At 28.4% G+C, this 19,553-nt stretch overlaps 1 protein-coding gene across 1 annotated transcript; it reads right to left on the reverse strand.

Moving 5' to 3' along the window:
* Window positions 1–903: 903 nt before the first annotated feature.
* LOC107447999 (achaete-scute homolog 3) lies at window positions 904–17,612 on the reverse strand. Its single transcript, XM_016063080.3, has 2 exons — window positions 16,867–17,612; window positions 904–1,160 (listed from the first exon to the last, which is right to left on the reverse strand). Exons 1-2 carry the CDS (start codon window positions 17,431–17,433, stop codon window positions 1,089–1,091), a joined length of 639 nt encoding a protein of 212 aa, XP_015918566.2. The 5' UTR covers window positions 17,434–17,612; the 3' UTR covers window positions 904–1,088.
* Window positions 17,613–19,553: the final 1,941 nt, after the last annotated feature.

The raw sequence follows: 19,553 nt of genomic DNA on the forward strand, positions 1-19,553 counted from the left end.
TCATTCTTTTTTGTTGATACAAACATAATTCTTTATGAGATATTATTGAGCACGATGTAAACATTTAAGAGACGCACTGAATCGTACACTCACTGGCCAATGAGTTGCCTTGTTCGCACTCTACTAGGTTATAACGTTAAAATAGTCGCTTTTTCAAAATTCTCATGAATTTTTCGACCAATTTCGCTCAGATATTATATTTCGCCATGTAAAACTACTTTCTCTAAAATGATGTGAAAAATTGCCTACCTTACTATTCAAAATTATTAAATAAAGTAATAAAAAACAATAAATATCTACTAAAAGTTATTTTTTGTGTGGAATTATCTTTGGATAAACGGATTTTATAAATTTTTTTAATTCGCTTAAAAAATTGCCGAGATATGAGGAAATACACTAAAAGTAAAGCTAACATTAAGGAGTTCAAATTTCGGACGGTTCTCCTGACCAAACTAGTAGACCAGACTGCGGTTACCTCCTATATTTTGAAGGTCAGAAATCCGTCGAAAGAAAGGTATGTTTGTTTAGAAAAATTACATTTCGTGTCTAATTTCTCAGCTTAAAATATCGTCTGCACTAATTAATTAGCATATTTAAAGTCACCTCCTCGAACCATTTAGATTGGGTCCTGGAACGCAAAGATCCGACCATTAGATCAAAAGTTATTCAGGGTGGTCCATTTTTTATTTTGCGCACTGTACAATAATGCTCAAAATGTTGTATTCTCTTAACCACAAATGCACTCTTGTAGAATCGATGTCCTTCCAAAAGATCTAAAGAGTCTAAAAGGTTTTAAATTCATTGGCCAGTGTGTGTATCAAGTTAATCAATTTATCTTACGACTAATTTTCAGAATTAACAAATAAATAAATTAAAAAAATGAAATATATCCTACCTAACACAAAAAGGATAAATAACGTTTATTTTCTGTAAACAAAAATCAACTAAAATAAATTCAGTATCCTTAACTTTTTTCCAAAAGTATCTTCATTGGCTGAAAATAATATTTTTGAAAAGGTCCATTGAAATTGGAATTTTTACAAATAGATATGAAATCACATGAAAAGTTCAAATGACAAGAATTTAAGTTAACTTGGAAGACTTCCTGGATAAATTTCATGATAAGGCACATTGTAAGTCCAATAATTTGATTCACAATCCTGAAAAGAGAAAAGAAATTGTTTTAAAATTAGAAGGTTTGTGTAACTGTTTGTACGACAAAACTATTTCTAGAGAAGGCAATTTTCTAAGTAAGTCAGCTTATTGTACTTGAATCGTTTCAACGCGCTTTTAGGGTTTTTGAAAGCAGAAAAAAAAAAAAAAACATTTTACAATTTGTTTTCTGTATCTATAATTGTAAGAGTGAGCATCCTTTTCCCGTCGTTCTCAGAATATCATAACTCTAAACTATATATAGCTGATATCTTATCTAATACTATAGATGAAATCTTATCTCGATCGGTTTAACGGACCGGCCGGTACATACGTAAGTCAAGTTTTTTAACGATCACCTAGTACATGTAATGTTAATAAAATTAATGCAAAGTATTTTATTAAGAAATTCTTCATAGGTATCTACCTAATATTAATACTACTAATTGAATACGCGGTATTTTCAAATCATTAAGTTCACCGAATTGTTTACATATATCACGCCACTGATTTTCCATATCTAAGGGTAGCTCTTGATCCCACTCCAATCCGCTTTTCCAAATGCTTTGAACTAGAGATTTTAGAAGCATTGTAAAGGGTCCCAAAATTCCTACTGGATCAAAAATACACCCAATGATTTTCAAAATAAATCGTTTTGTTATTTGCCCTGTGTCTATCAATTTTAACAGATATTTGGACTCAAAGTAAAATACATCTCTTTCGGGATCACAACAAACTCCCAAAACTTTAAATGGAAAGCCTGACTGACCTAACGATTCCTTTTCATTCTGAACATCTATACCTGCATTCTTCCATAATTCGCGTAATTTTTTATCATTTGTTTGAAACTTTCTCAATACCATGCCCGCATACCGAAATATTTCAACACAATCAGAACTTATTTGAAATGCTGTATCTGTACTGTCACCTCCCCCTATGACGTCATCGACATATACCCTTTCATTTAGTAATTCATACGCAAGAGGCTTTGATTTTGCAAACTTTTTAATATGCTCTTTAATAGTAGCTGCTAAGAGAAAAGGGCTACAGTTGATACCAAATAGTACGCGGCAAAATCTATAAATCACTGTAGACGAATCATTGTCGGGGTCATCTGACCAAAGAAATCTTGTGACATCTCGATCTTCTACATTAATCCCTATTTGTAAGAAAGCTTGTTGAACGTCCCCTATAAAAGCAATCTTGTTTTCCCGAAACGCTAGCATAAGTTCATATATATCTGGATATAAATTTGGCCCAATATACAAACAATCGTTTAGAGACAATTCATTTTTTTTATGCACGGAACCGTCAAATACAATCCTTAATTTGCTAGTTAGTTTATCGTTTCTTATAACCGCCCTATGAGGTAAATAACATTGTTTATAATTTTGGGGATCAGTGTTTTTAACTTTCTCAATTATCCCTTCATTTTCGTAAGTTTTTATAACTTTTTTATATTCTTCAAACAAGGATTTATCATTCTTAAATCTCCTCTTTAATTTGTCAAACCTCTCTGAAGCCAGCTCAAAGTTATCATTTAACAAATGTTTTGTATTTGGTCTCCAGAGAAGTCGTACACTATACCTATTATTTTCAAAATGCAAATCAGAATTAAAACCTTTTAACAATTCACTTTTATTATCAACATTTTCTTCGTTCATAGTATTTATTCCTAATCCTTCAAGGTTCCAAAACAAAGAATAATCAACATCAGATATTATAGTATTGTTTACAATCCTACTTAATTGGCAATTATTCATGAATCTCCCTTGAACCACAAAACCAAATAAACTATCGGTTGCAACGAGCCCTTTTCCCAGCCTCAAAGACGTATCAAAGATTACGTCATGTAGGAAATCGGCGCCGATCAAAATGTCTATATCAGCAATTTCTCCGGTATCCGAAAGAAAAATATTATTTTTCCTTGCTAATTGTTTAATTTTCTCATGGGGTGCGGCTATTTTCCCACACGTTATTTTTTCTACTACAAATGCTTCAATGCAAACATTTAATTTTTTATCGTTTTTGTTCTGAAGATTCACTTTCACTAAATCATAAGAACACCCCTTGGAAATTTTTTCTCCAAAACCGAAAACATGCAACCGTTCAGTTTTAATGGTCCTGAGGTTCAACTCATTACAAATATCCCGTTTCAAAAAACTGCGATGGCTACCAGAGTCAAATAAAATTCTAACCAACTTCTTTACATTACCATAAATCAAATACGCTAAAGAAGTCTGTAAATAGATCATTTCATTTTGTTTTCGTTTCGAAACACATGAAGCGGTAACGGATGCCAAAGTATCGTTTTTCTCTTTCGACTCATTATTTATTGCTGATTTATCACAAATTAATTCGCTATGCGGTTTCTTACATAATGTGCAAATACATTTATTCCAACATTTTTTGGATGTGTGATATTTCTTTAAGCACCGGAAACAGCGAAATTGATCTTTCAGCGTTTGTTTTTTTTCTTCGATGGTCAGAGAACAATCTTTCGATTCGTGATTTTTGGAATTACAAAACAAACAAAATATGTTGTTAGATGCCGAAACTAATGCTGAGGAAGATGAGAACTTTCGATTATAATTATGTTTACTATGGCTCTCCGACCGTTGCTGTGTTTCAAAATGAACACTTTGTTTTTTAGAACTATTAGACAACACATGTGAGGCTTCTCTACATTCTACCTCTTTTCTAATAAATGAAATTAGTTCATCAATGTCAAAATCTACACTTGATTTTCTATTTTTATTATAATCTAAATTTAAATCCTCTGGTAGCTTTTGTAAAATAACAGGACAGAGTAAATTACCATAACTACCTTTTGTTACATTCATTGATTGCAAACTGCGAATGTGGATTTCACATTCGTCATAGAACTTACGTAGAGCTTTAATATCATATGAATTTCTTACAGAATTAATTGATAAAAGTTTATTCATATGACTACTAATAATTAAATCTTGCCTACCAAATCTTTCGGTAAGCAACTTAATAGAAGAATCATAATTACTTTCAGTTAATGAGAATCCAGAAATTGCACTCAAAGCAAATCCCCCTAAATACATCTTGAGATAATTAAATTTATCAATTTTTTTAGGACTCTCATTACTATGTATAGCTATGTTATAGCTATTCCAAAAACTGTGCCACTCACAAGCATCACCAAAAAATTTGTTTATCTCCAATTTAGGTAATTTAACGTTAGCAACGTGCGATATATTTCCATAAGTTATATTTTCTTGTAAATTATTATTACCACTATTAATCGTTACTTCCTGTCTTGTAGTCTGGCATTTCAGTAAATATCTTTCAATTTTGCCTTTATAAGCCACTACTCGATCTTGATACTCTTGACTTTGTATGATTTCACTCTCTAATTCATCGCTCTTATCAAAATAATTTTCAATTTTTAAATCAAGAGCCTTTAAAGTTTCGTTTTTTTCATTTAACTGATTTAGATAATCATACAAATCAGGATAATCAGGAAGTGTTTCTAATAACGATTTATCAATTTTATTTATTAATTTTGTAATCAGCTGTCTGATTACTGCTCTTTTAGACTTTAATTTTTCAAAATCATCCATTATAAACAGCTCGCACGTTATTAACAAATACAATACAATTAATACAATAAAATATCAAAATAAATTACCAACTTAAGGGAGACCAAACAAAACAAATGTTAACTTACATTTCATGCAGGTGGCCTATTCCCGGCCGATGCACCATGATTCGTATTCTACAATAATTACACAAATTGTAATAATAAAAAAGGCTTTTATTTTATTGTGGTTCAGTGGTTAAATCCAAACTGAAACTTAAGTGAAGAAAAAATAATAAAAAAAGTTGTTTGCGCTCAGCGCCATCTGTTATTATAAATCCTCAACAACTACTAAGCAAAGTTCCAAAGTTTTGACATGCGTCAGTTTTTATTGTTGATGGTTTAAACATTTATAAACCGTCCCATTTATTAAAAAGGAAACATAAAATTTGAAGTTAAATTACATGAATTGTAGGTTTCTCAGAATTTTTTATTTCTTTATTTTATTGAAATTTTTACTTTCAGTTTAAGTTTAAATTTAATAGAATTTAAAATTTAAATAAAATTTTTGTAACACCTAAATTTTGGGGGATAAATTATTTACACCTTCATTAGAGTATTTAAAAAAGATTTCTGCTATTTTGTGGAAATATGCGAACATGTGTGAATATAAACACGGACTAATTATTAAAAATAACTTACTGAAATTTCTAAGATTTTGTTAACTCCAAAAAGAGGATTATGGCCCCTTTTTGTCTACAACATACTCAAAATTATAACAAACTTTTTACAAAAAAATTCTTGATAAGCATGTTTAAGTTAAAAAAATTTTTAAACAAATTTTTCATACTCTTTTAATTATTTTATATTAATTTAAGCCAAAATAAGGAAAAAATATTTCACTTAGCATTTTAATAACTCATGTTTATGAAATACAGCATAAAACACCGACGTCTTTTTGTGCGGTAAAGTTCACGACCCACTTACAAACAATCATTTTTCGAATTTGCAATTATTTAGATCTAAGAAAAATAGTTATTCACTAATCAAATTTCTTTAATTAACATAATCAATTAATGATAAATATTTGAATATGAATGAAAAGAAATTTCAAACCACTCTTTTTGGATTTTATGTACAAATATAATTCCGATAATGTGAAATACTGTTTTAGTTAATATAAGACTGTTTTTTATAATTAAAAAATATCTAATATATTTTTCCTATTCTATAGTAGAGCGTCAGAAAAAAATATATAAAAAGGACGTCTGCTTCAAAGGGTTAACAAACTATTAATTTCATTTTTTATCGTTCAACAACATTATACCTTAAAAAGTTCTAAGTAAAGGCATTGCTTTTTTAGATTAAAAGAAATAGCTCATTTTATGTATTTTTTCTCAAAAATATAAACTAATAGAATGTTAAAACCGTCTAAAACAAATTTGAATGACGTTAAAAATTTCTTTTAATGTACAGTGCACTCCCCCCCCCCCCAAATGGACCTCTTTGAATAGCTTTTTCGAATCGTCACATTCTAGGACACAATGGTTCAGGGAGGGGGGCTCCAATATGCTAATTAAAAAGGTCGGATGATATTTTAATTTATGAAATCAGACACAAAAACGTACCTTATCAGATTAAACATACTTTTTTTAGACGTATTCGGATTTTTGACTCGCAAAATATAGGTGGCAGCGCAATCTGGGTCCTAATAGTTTAGTCAAGAAAGCGGTCCAAACTTTTGATCACTTAATGTTAAATTTACTTTTTGAGAATATAACTATGTCTCGAAAACTTTTAAATCGTACTGAAAATTTTTTGAGCACACTTATAAAATTCGTTTATCAAAAGATCCATGGGAAAAATAAATTTTGGTAAATATTTGTTATTTTTAATTTAGTTTAAAATAATAATAATTTAAAAATAGCTAATAAAAAATTTTTGAATTGCAAGGGATGCAATTTTTTACATAATTTTAAAGTATGCAAATTTACATGTCAAAATATAAAATTTGAATTAAATCGGTTGAATAGTTTCTGAAAAATTGAATTTTAAAAATGTCGTATATTTAAAATTTAATTTCTCAGGAACTATTTAAGCGATATCATTCAAATTTCGGATTTTGCCATGTGAAATTACATACTTTAAAATGATGTGAAAAATTATGCTTATAATTCAAAATTTTTTTCGACTATCATTAAATAAAGCAATAAAAAAATAATTTGCTAAAATTTATTTTTTGCGTGGATTTATCTTTGGATAAATACATTTTATAACTGTGCTCAAAACTTTTTTAATTCGCTTGAAAAGTTCTCGAGATTTGGCGCAATATGCAAAAATTGAAATTAACAATAAGGGCTCCAAACTTTGGATCGCTTTCCTGATCAAACTATGGGAACCATATTTCCAAGATTGCGTCTACCCTCTATATTTTGTGAGGCAGAAACCCGAATCCGTTGAAAAAAAGGTGTCTTTATTCAGAGAAAATCCGTTTTTGTGTCTGATTTCATAACTTAAAATATCGTCTGCTCTAATTAATTAGCATATTTGAGGTCAATCCCTTGAACCATTAGTCCTAGAACGTGAAGATCTGAACAATAGATCAAAAATTATTCGGGATGGTCATTTTTTTTTTTTTTTGACGCACTGTACATTACGCCAAACTAGGATATTTATCAAAAGTCTAAAAATAAATTTATGTATAATTCCTTTCCTATGAATGCTGGTTTGAGAAATTCATTGTTATACTTTTGTCAGAAAAAATCAATAAAACTTGTGTTATTTTTCACATTTTGATTGAGCGAAGACATTGTACAAGGTGTTTATAAATTCCCGGACCCATTTTGATGTTTAATAACTCATAAAATAATGAAGATATAAACAAACTTATGGCATTTATTGATGGAATAACTCATTTTCAGGTTTGAATATTTTTACTTTTGTAAATATCGTCTGCGCGTGTGGTTAATTTCAGAAAATTTCATTTTCCAGTCTAAATATTTGTACTTATCCAAATATCGTCTGCTTATTAATTGCATTTTTCTCTCTTTTGTTTTTGGCAACTATTGCAATGTTATGCTTACTTTTGATGTGTTTGTTCTATGTAGTACTTTTCTATGTGATGTTTTATTCGAGCGGATATTAAGGAGAATGCATAAACTGACATGCTTGCCGCTCTGGCGTGAAATTGACTATCGACTTGATATTCTCCGTGCGACGAAGGGGACACACGTGGAAGTTCATTGACAAGGGTCATGAAACTTTTTGAGTCTATCTAACCATTTATGTTATTAACTTTAATCTATCTTTATTATTTTATGAGTTATTAAACATGAAAATGGGTCCGGGACTTTAAAAACACCCTGTATTTCGCATAGTTTGAAAGATATTATCAAACAGAGTTAATTTCCATTATCAGTTTGTTTATGAAAATTAAGTAAAGATGATTAATCATCTAGGCGTTAGAACTGAACTTTAAACTGTAGAAAATTTTTAAAATGCATCCAATCATTTTTATTAATTATTGATTTGGGTTGAAACTGCAATATTATTAAATTTTTAAGAATATAAAATCTTTCATGGATTATTTTAAAATGCATTTTAAAACTTCACTTAATAGACCTTAAATACGTAGTTTTTATTAAGAAATTTGCTTTCATGGTTTATTTAATTTAAACATTTCAATATTTAAGAGCAGTATGCGCTTCAAAAACTATGAAATCTATACCTAATTAATACCTACACCTTGATATCTTCAAACTCTCTTGATATCTTCAAAAATTATACAATCCATTTCTACATATTTTTCAATTTCCCACATTTTATTCCACGATTTATTCCACATTTTCTCTTCCTGATTTACATTTACCTCTAATTTGCATTTTAAAAAAAAAGTAATTCTTTGAGGCTAATATAGGAGTTCAGTTACAGCTTTTAATAGACTTGAAATTATGAATTTCGTACAAATACTTTTCGTAATACACCCTAATACTGAACGAACTTTCAAAATTGCCCAAGACGACTTCCTTTTAATAGCCTAACTACACGAATGATAACCTAATCTCATTGTAATTAATTGCTTAATCGATTATCATAAATTATATTCTCATGTTCTATTAAACGAGTCTTTTATATAATTCATTTACTTCGAACAATTACATACTCTTGTTCAATAAAATGCACATTATTCATTAGAAAACGGGCAAATCACAAAATAAAAAAACTGCCGAAATAAAAAATGAAAGAGAGAGAGATGATAATAAAAATAAATAACGAATAGGTAGAAAAGTGGAGGAAACTCATTTGTCACAAGAAGAAAGACAATTAGTATTAGGATAATGACACTATTTATTTCTACCTTAGGCGAACTTCATCATCTAGGGTAAAATTGACATCGGAATGTGAAAGATGTCATAATTTTTAGTTGTTTCCAACTAATGATGTTTTGCATGATGAATATCTAAACCAGTGAATGATTGAAAGATTCAGTTTTCGAAATGTTAGAAGGATCTGTTTTCATCAATAAAATGTGAAAAAAAAGAGGGTGTTACTTTCTAAATAATAGAGCTAAACAGAAAAGTAAAGCAATCCCGCAACAGGTCATTATGGGGCAAGAGACCATGGAGATTACGGCTCTACGAGTTCACAATGATGGAGGCAATATGGACAGTATTGTGTACCAACCGCCTTTACTTCCTAAACAAGATGATACCTATCGAACTGAAAGCTGAGTAGTCTTCAAGCCACCACCGACGATCAAACTTAGTTCTTCAAAATGTCAGCTTAATCTTTCGCTTTACTATTTAATTTTAATATAATTATTAAAATAATATATATACTTCAGAATATAATTTAATTTTAATGTAAATAAGTATATCATATAAATATATAAGTAACTTCTTATTAAATAAGTACAAAGATATTTATTTTAAAGATGGTCTGAATTAAAGATTTTTACTTTTTTGTTCTCTTTTTAAATAAATTTTATGTATAAGACAAGGCTCGAAAGTTTTTACATGCCCAAACATTTTAATAAGAAGTATTTACAGAGAGGAAGAGATGTTGAGAATAACATAAGTTATCATTTCAATTTAATAAATTTTTTTTTTTACTTGTAATAATCTTATTACTGATTAATCCTTCTAACTCTCAAGAAAGACAAAACAAAACAGCAAAAGAAAAAACTCATATTAAGTGAGAATTAATTTTAAACAAAAATTTACGTATAAAATAATCCAACATGGTCGAATTTCATTAAAAAATTGAAGCTGAACTCAAGTAGGAGTTATATAGAGATCTTATGCTTTCACATTGATTGCACAGTGATAACTTTATTTTCAATAAAAATAACTCCCGGATAAAAATGAATAAGATGAATTTGCTCTATAGTTCTTATTTCAATTCAGCAACGTTTAACATATTTAAATAGATTTTTTTCCTTTCCCCTTTGTTAACGTCTTTTCTCTTCATATGTACTGTAAAAGTACCGGCACTCAGGGTGACACTTTTACCATAAAATACATTTTTATCGGAATATGTTACAAAACGTCCAATATACCGTAATTTTTTTGTAGTAATAACTATCGTAAATTTATTGAATCACTCTAATTAAATAAATATTACAGTAAAAATTTGCGGTATAAAATTGTGCGGTAAAAATGATGGATTTTACGGTAAAATGGTAATGGATGATCCACCCAAAGAGCACGTACTTCATATCGTAATTAGATAAAAAAATGTTTATAGTGTGGCAACTTTTGTCGATTTTCGTCGAAATTTAAAGGTGCTTAATTGGTATTTTACGGTACAGTCCGGGCACGCAATAGTGAAATCGGTATTTTTACTTGCCTTGACCATGTTGGAAAATATAATGTCTGAACTCTGGTACAAAACAGCTCATAATTCTGAATCGTTAGCAGATTTCATTGATTTCGAAGTTGATGAAAATTGATTCATATTCATTTGTAATGCTGTTTCAATTTGCGCTCCTATATTATATTTTTTGACACAAATAATAGCAGATGTAGAATTAGTAGTGGTGAAACTAAACTGCTAATAATAAAAAGACGGATGAATCAACAAAAATGTAATTTTAAGAGTTTTTTTTAAACCAAAACACACTTTATAACTAATGAAACTTTGATTTGTTAATAACATAAAATGATCAATTATTTTTTGAAACAATGCAGTTCTAAAAGTATTTTGAAGATTGAATTAAGGACGCATACTATTAAAATTTTAAAAAAATAAATAATGTCAGAAGGTAAAATAAATAAGGCTTTGGGGCAGAAGTTTTCGGGTAATCGTGGTGTAATAGTGGTTTGTTGCATAAAAATTAAACGCATGTAATTTATTTAATAAGAGCTTTTAAGTAATAATTATTTCCAAAAAGTTTTGATCTAGTTTCAACGTGCATTTAGAAGTACATACAATGAATAAATTAAATAAACTTGCTCTTTTTGGAGAACTTATTGGCAGTAACCACAGTGTCTTATCAAAAACTAAAAGTGGTAGTCATAGGGGCAGAGGTAACTCTGGGGATAAAGCATTCGTCTCCCAATGAGGGGATCCAGATTCGAATCCCATTAATGACTGTTTGATATGAATCATGCTCCCTGATTGCATCGACGACTGTTCTGAAGTGAAATATTTTTAATGATAGACGGATCATGCGTTAGAATCCCTTTGCTATCGGGCTAACCTTGAGAGGTCTTAGTGAATTTCCTCTCCATGTAACACAAATGAGGGTAAGTGCCATCAAAAAGTCCTGCACGAAGACTGGTTTTCTCCATTGCTTAATCCAAGAGTACCTTTGTCTTCTGGGTTGGGATCAAAACTACAAGGCTACGGAGGTGAACATTGATAGTCGTAAACTCAGAATTGGATCGGCTGTTCAACATCGGTTATATATAAAAAAAGATAATAGCAAGTCTGAGATTTCACTCTGTTTTAAAAGCAGCACAATCATAAGAGTTATACTCTTAATCAAATTATCATGCTTAACCCTAATATATGGATTATAACCTAAATATGGATATTAAAAAAAAACGTTTAATTCTCTTATGGCTCTTTAATTTTAAGAGATTTCTGTGGTCGCTATACACTTTGAAAAAATTAAATAAAACAGTTTATTATTAATATTAAAAGTGTTTTTCTTTATTTAAACATTTAGTGGTGATTACGAATAATTTTGAAAATTCGATTCATAAACAAGTGAAGTCCCTTAAACAGTTTTCGGTTCGTGAGAAAAGAGATGTTCTTTTCTAAAGATCGGTTTTGAAAAGTAATGGCACATATCCTATTATATTTAGTATTTCCTTTTTTCTCATTTTTTAAGTAAAATCAAGCTAGTGTTGCGCACTAATCACGAAAAACTTTTTTTCGAAACTCAGAATTTCAAGTAGATATAAAGTTGTAACTGTGGCCTCAACATTTCAAAAAAAAAAAAAAAAAAAAAAAAAAAAAAAAAAAAAAAAAAAAAAAAANAAAATTTAAAAAAAAAAAAAAAAAAAAGATGTTTAGGTTTACCGGAATGAGCCTAAAGTTTCATATTCTGGGGAAAAATTTAATTTTTTATTTTTATAAAAAGATAAAGTTAAAAAATAATAGTTTCCAAGCTCAGCTCGAAATTTAATATTTAGAATGCAAAGTAACAAGATTAAACAATTATATTTGAAATGTAAGTATAAAACAAGGTATTAAGTTTTTATATGATTCATTTATATGATATTATCATATGATTGACTTAAATTTGATTTCTTATGTTCCGCCACTACAAAATAGTTCGCAATAAATATTATTTACACTTGCAAGCAATCCTGTTAAAAAAGCAGAAAACAAACAAATGCAGATTCTATTGCTAAAAACTTATGAAGAATTTATTTAGAAACAACGTAAATAAACGCCATTAAATTTATATTGTATTAAAAACATTAAAAAAGCGCATTAATAAAAGCAAAAAGGAAAGTAAAAGTGTTACTAATAAAAAGTGTTACTAAAAAAGTGTTACTAAAAAGTGGAATAAAAGTGGAATAAAAAGTGTTACTAAAGTTTCTGTCGAAAACATTGATGAAATTTCTTTTTTTAGCTACATTTCTTCCTTTCAATTCAAAAATTATATTAATATGTTTGAAAACTACACATCATGATTTGATATCTATCTCAAAATTATTTGATAACTATTTTCACGAGTTTAATATTTATAACTTTTTTTCGACATATGTTTTATAGCAGACGATAAAAAAAAGAATGATTTTTATTAAGATTATTTAATGTATTCTATATATTGGAACAGTATTTAAGTGACTTAGTAGAACTTTATCATTCTTGTGGATTAACATTTGATTACAAACTTTATTTTTTGTTTTTAAACGAACCGAAATTAAAAACTTAATAATAAAGGAAGGCATTAATTATCGCGGGACGATTAAAAATTGAGAAGAATTCAATAAGACACGATATTAAAATAGAAGAAAAAATGTGAAAATCTGGAAGAAACTGATGAAGAATAAAAATCAAAATTACAAGATATGACTAATACAGTGAACCAGAATAAATGTAAGTAATGCATTCATATTTCATTACTGTTTAGTAAAAATGTTATAACCCAATAAGTACTACATTAAACATGAAATAATTTTCAATTTCAAATGCTTACCCTTTAGCGATAAAAAGTGTCATTTAGCAACATGTTTACATCATCAAAAAATGATGTCAATATGTAGTTGAAAGCAATTAAAATCTTTAATGCCCAATACATATTCAATAATTCAATTTCGAAAGAATCTGCTTTAAAGGGGAAAAGACTGATTTAATAATAATGACATTCTGATCCAGTCATTAGAACAAAAGTTATTAAAATGTGATGTTTTTTTCCCTCTATAAAACAAACTAGAGCTTCATATAATATGTATTGAACTATAAAAGCGACATATATGACAAAAAAATATAAGCTTCACTTTCAGAATCACTGAAAATTAAGAACATTTTGAACTGAAAATAAAATCTAAGTGTGTCAAAAATTGATAAGCACAAATAAATCTGATAAACAAGAAGCATCAACTGAAGTTCGGACATCAACAGGTTTCTCATTAAAAAACATGTCACGTAACGATAATTCATTTGTCACCATGATAGTCATTTAATATCCTTCATTTTTATGACACGTTACGTAACATGGCAAAAATTAAAAACGTAAGAAACTTTATAATGTTAAACACGTTAAATATCTGACAAAGTGGAAAAATTATTACGAAAAGGGAAATAAACAAATTTTCATAATTATTCAAAGCTGCATATGAACAATATTTTAAAAATAAATAAAATAAAATACGTAATAGCAGTTGGGAAATTCTAGCAAAATCTTTTTGATTTCAAATAAAGAATTTGTTTCATGTTATTTATAAAATTTTGAATCTGATTGTCTTTGTGTTTTAAAAATTAAATAGAAATACATTTTTTTAAAAAAGTATTTAAATGGTATATGAATTATGTTATTATCGAGCTCCATTTTGTGAAAGCTCGAAAAAATTAATTTAATAAAAAACATTTATTAATTTAGCTGGTGAAACTGGAAAGCTTTGCACTGAAAAACATTCCGGATTTAATTGCGGTAACAAGTCCTTTGGATGGATCATCCGTAAAATCCATTCTTACCGTAAAATATTTGTATATCAAGTTTTTTGTTCCGCAACATGTTTCGGTAAAAATGGATGGTAAAAAGCATCCTGAATGCCGGTACTTTTTACAGTAATTTGGTCTTAAATTCTTAAGATGTGGAAACAAATTCAAACAGAGTAGAAAACTTACTTTCTATAAATGCCTTTTTTTGATGGAAAGACTTCTTGTCACTCTAATGTTGAGACACAGTTGTAAAATTGGTTTAAACAACGACAAAACAATGTGCAAAAAAAAAAAATTTTTTTTAATATATATATATAAATAAATTCCATTGTATAATTTTCACAAAATAATTTTCTTTGGAGTTTTACAATTGGGTGCAAATTCTTTTCATACGCTTAAATGGTACCACTTTTTTTCCGTGAAATATGCAAAAAGTGAAATTAACATTAAGAAATTGAGAGCCTTGCTTTCAGACTCCTACACTACCCCCTCCCCATATTATAAGAACCCGAATCAATTAAATAAAAAAAGGGGTATGTTCAGGAAGACGTTTTTGTTGTCTGGTGACTAAAAAATCCGTCTGAACTAATTAATTAGAATATTGTCCCTTTTATTACAATATAGTTTTTTTTTTTTATATCTCCAATCCGATCTATATATCAAATATTATTCATGTTTCTTCATTATTCTCATTTTTTATTGTATATGTGAAAAATAATCTTTTGTGAACTTATACTCAGTTATCAAATAAGTGAGAATTAATTTTCAGAGCAGACACAAGACTGCAGTCAGAGCAGACACATGATGCGTCTGAAAGTAGAAAGACTACAAAGGGTAAATTACATGTTGTCCCTCACAATTATTTAACGAAATCTTTTCCTTTTAGAAAAATATTCCTTTTTTGCAATATGATACAATTGAAACTATTAAAAGACGTTTAGAAGGGAATATTTAACAGTTTGTAATCTGAATAAAAACCTAATCGTTCCGCATCAACTGCAGACATGCAACATATCTTATAAATAAGGTTTCAGCAAAAAATATTGAACAATCATTCAAATATTATCTGTTTAAATTCTAATAAAGCACGTAATGTCCCTTTCACAATATTTTTTTATAGTAATTTTAAATTTAAACATTTTTAGCCACAAATAAAGTTCAGAACAATTATTACAGTTGGAAAGGATTTGAAAATTTATTATTCAAAATTAAAAAAAATTAAAATAACAGCATTTATTTTATAAGCCTTCGCGAAAATTCAATATTTAATTTTAATGCATGTATGCATTTTTGAAAGTATTTTAAGTAACATTTCTAAGCAATTGCTTAAAAATTTACCAAATTTAAAAAAACAAATTTGAAATTTTTTTTAAAAACGCTTCCTAAGAAATTGTAATGTAAAAATAATTGTTTCAACCAATAAAATGGTTTATTCCATACAATATATNTTTGAATACATATATATATATATATATATATATATAGTCACACATTCTTTCTACCAGGGTCCTGTTATTGCAAAAATTGCTAAAAGCCTTTTCAAGAAGTTTTTAAATTGTAAATAGATACAAGATTATGCTCAACAATTGCTGCTACTAAATTAGAGAATTACAATTATTTGGTATTTAGCCTATACTCAACATAGAATATTCATTTCGGACGAATAATGGAAACAAAATCACTCACATTTTTAATAATTTCAATTGACATATTTTAAATAACACAACTTAGTAATGTATCACTTTTAACATGTTACGCATTAAGTAAACTTAAACAATTCTTAAATTTGTAATATTTTATTTAAAAAATTTGCCAGAAATAAATTTTTATTTACTTAATATTCTATTAATTAATTTTATGAATAAATATAAATTGATCAATTATTTATTTACAACAAAACAAAATTATCATTTAATATCAATAACAATGTGCACACGATGTTTGTAAAAGTAGAAATATTTTCTTAGAATACTACATTTGGAATTTAAAGTTCTTAGTTCGCTTCGAACCATCTTCCCGGGAAGAGTTCATTAGATTAACAAAACAATAATGAAAATAAACAAATTTGTGATTAAAAGATTATACTAAAGATATATCTTTAGAAAGCTCATCTTTCTTCAGGGGTGGATAACCTTTTTGAGAAGAGTGCCACTATCTGAGATGTAAAAATTATGTATACTATTTCAAACATACTAAATAAATAAATAAATATATAAAAATTTGAAAAAAGTAATTTATAAGTCGATATGATGCGATTTTTAAGCAAACTCACTGTTTTTCTAAGTCTGAGTAACGAAGATTTAAAAAGAAATATAACAAATAAAACAAAAATATAAACAGGTTTCATAGATTATAAATATTTTTAAAAGTTCAATCAGTTAGGTTTTTGATAAAATAAAAACGAATAACTTAAAGAAGCTTCTATTAATCAGTCAGTACTTTTCCAGAATACAATATTATTATTATTTTAATTCCTGAATAAACTATTATAGTGTGTCAGGAATTGCCGCGGGACTGCCTTAATTAATTAAATAAAAACTTACCGTGCTTAAAGATGACCAGCTCTGATTCTTATTTTCTTTATTTACACTATCTGATTCTAAATATTCAGCTATTTCAGAATCCTCTCTTTCGTCTTTGACGTCTTCATCTAAATCAAAAACATCATCATTTGATGTATCATAATTGAAAGAAGAGTCAGATTGATCAGAAAGCAACATTTGCAGTCCTTTAATGTATTCTATAGCTTTATGGAGAGTTTTTACTTTGGACAGTCTTTTATTCCGATTTTCTATAGGCACGCATTTCCTTAATCTTGCAAAGGCACTATTCACTGCTTGGACTCTTCGTCTTTCTCTTGCATTTCTTCTGGCTACAAGGTGGGGAGGTTTATCTTTATGGGGGACATGTTTGTAACATTGTTTACCTTTCCTCGGGGCACTTTTCCTTCGATTTGCACTCACCATCAAGTCCGAAGAAGGATACGGATTTATTTGTGGGGTAAATAATTTATAAGGATTTGGGGGTTGTTGCACCCAAGGAAGTGACATAACAGGCGGATAACTCGCAAAATCGTTCGGAATAGTCATTGAAACAGACGGGGAAACCATATTTTATAAAATTAAAACTAGATCCATTTAAAACAATTTTTATAAATAATCAGACGAAAACACAGTGCTATTAGTTGGACAAATCAATATAATAATAAATGTTGCACCCCCATGGTGGGAAAAAAGGCAGACGATTTTTAGATCAACTGCCAACATAAGGGAAGTTCAAAGAATAGAGCATCTTTTCTTCTATCTTTTCCTTTATATCGTTTACTTAGCACGTGCCGTAGAGTGTGGCTAGACCACGCCTACCCCACCCCTTGCACTTCCCCGGCTTCCAATCACTCTTCAGGGAGCAGGCCAGCTTGCTTCATTAGCTGCGGCGTCGGCCGCGAAATTTTTTCTACACTTTTTAATAGCTCTTCGTTCCCTTTTTTTTTTGCGATTCGAATTAATCATTAACTATGTAAAAAAGTGGAAGACGAAAAACTTTTTTTCGTAATTCTGAATAAATGTCTCTGTGGTCACATACTTATTAATTTTTTTTATTTAGATTTATCAAAATGATCTTACTTTTTTTTGAGGGGGGGGGGGGAGCGTAAAGATAAATTTTCTTTAAGCGAATGATTTTAAAACAAGCTTAAGTTTTCAGGTTCAAAAATGTAAAATTTGGTTGTGTAGTAAAGAAACATTTAGGTAAAATGTAAAATATAAAACATTAAGGTCCCTTAGAATTTATATAACTTCAATCGAACTCGGGATGTTAATTAATAATTTAACCAAATGATTGGGTTGAATATTTAAAGTAGGTGCATTTGTTTATGAAAATTAAGATTTGTAAGTAAATGTGGTTGAAAATTAAAATATGCGTATTTGATGATGAATTTACGTTCAATTTATAATTTATTTATTTTTTAGATTGTTACTTGAGAACTAAAATTTTTTTATATTTATGCTTAATAAAATAAAACGTACATTTTTGGCACCCCCAACCAGAAAAAAAAATTATAGACCCATTTCGAGAAGCGTAAATATTTTTCAATTTGACTAAATAATTTTTTATATTTATTTATTTGTAAATGTGTGACCACCATGACAACTTTTTATCAACTTGAAAATAAGTTTTTTACGATGCACCCTACTTCTTAACGGTAAACATTAACTTTTATTTTATTAACAAACTATCTTTTATTTCTGAAATTGTTTATTTCGTCTATAATTAATGGATGTTTAATTCATTTAAAATTCGTTCTTTCCTTCATAGTTTTCTGCCTATACTTTTTATTGCAAATAATAAAAGCCAATATACGTGTAAAGAATTGAATAAAAATAATTGAAAGTTCGAAATGACAGAATGTTTTTTATATATCAAAGCTTAATGTATTTCAACAAGTTATTTTTTAATAAATAAATGAAAAATCTTAGCTAATAAAGCTGCAAAAATATTCTTTTTTCTGATATTCGGTAATGGTATCCGTGGTATCTAATGGAAGCTAGCTTTCAAAATTAATGCCACTAAGCAAATTTACTACCTGTTTATATTGACAAGACCAGTGGAGCCATTCCTTCCATTAAACTCATAATTGAAAAACGATAATTCGAAAGGGATTATTTAAATTTGTGATAAGAATATTCATTCGTAGCATAATAACTCCTATAGTTAAAAACGATGAATAAAAATAATCTATTATGTCAATTTTATAGCAAATTAAGAATTCACAATAAAAAATTTGCTAATTAACAATTAGATGTTTAGACATACGATTAGAAGTGTTATACAGTTTTGTCTTTAATTTGTTTGCCCCCTCTCATCAAGCATAGTTCTTATAAGTGTAATTAGGAGACATTAACGTGTACTAAACCGTACAATAAGTTCACAACAAAAAGAGATTTGATTTAACTCATAAAACAGGTGATACAGTCGATATTTTTTTTTAAATAAAATCAAGTTTAAAACAAAAGACTAAAAATGATAACGAGATCTTGCTGGGCGAAGTATCTATTTCACACTTAATACCAGTGTCATCATTAATTAATCCAAAACAATTTTGAAGGTCCCGGAAGCTTGTCGCCACCTCCCCTTTTTGTTTTATTATTGAATAAATTGAACCATAAACTCCCGGTATATCGCTTTTTTTAAAATGCAAATTCACAGTAGTTGTTAATATTTCGTTCTGAAA

This window comes from Parasteatoda tepidariorum, chromosome X2, assembly GCF_043381705.1.
Source record: "Parasteatoda tepidariorum isolate YZ-2023 chromosome X2, CAS_Ptep_4.0, whole genome shotgun sequence".
NCBI classification, from domain to species: Eukaryota; Metazoa; Arthropoda; class Arachnida; order Araneae; family Theridiidae; genus Parasteatoda; species Parasteatoda tepidariorum.

Excerpts from the sequence above, each read along its gene's own strand:
- LOC107447999 (XM_016063080.3), bottom strand. The coding sequence starts at position 17,433 with ATGGTTTCCCCGTCTGTTTCAATGACTATTCCGAACGATTTTGCGAGT. Across the intron at positions 1,161-16,866 it reads GCTGGTCATCTTTAAGCACG|GATTGTGAATCAAATTATTG; the intron begins GTAAGTTTTTAT and ends TTCTCTTTTCAG.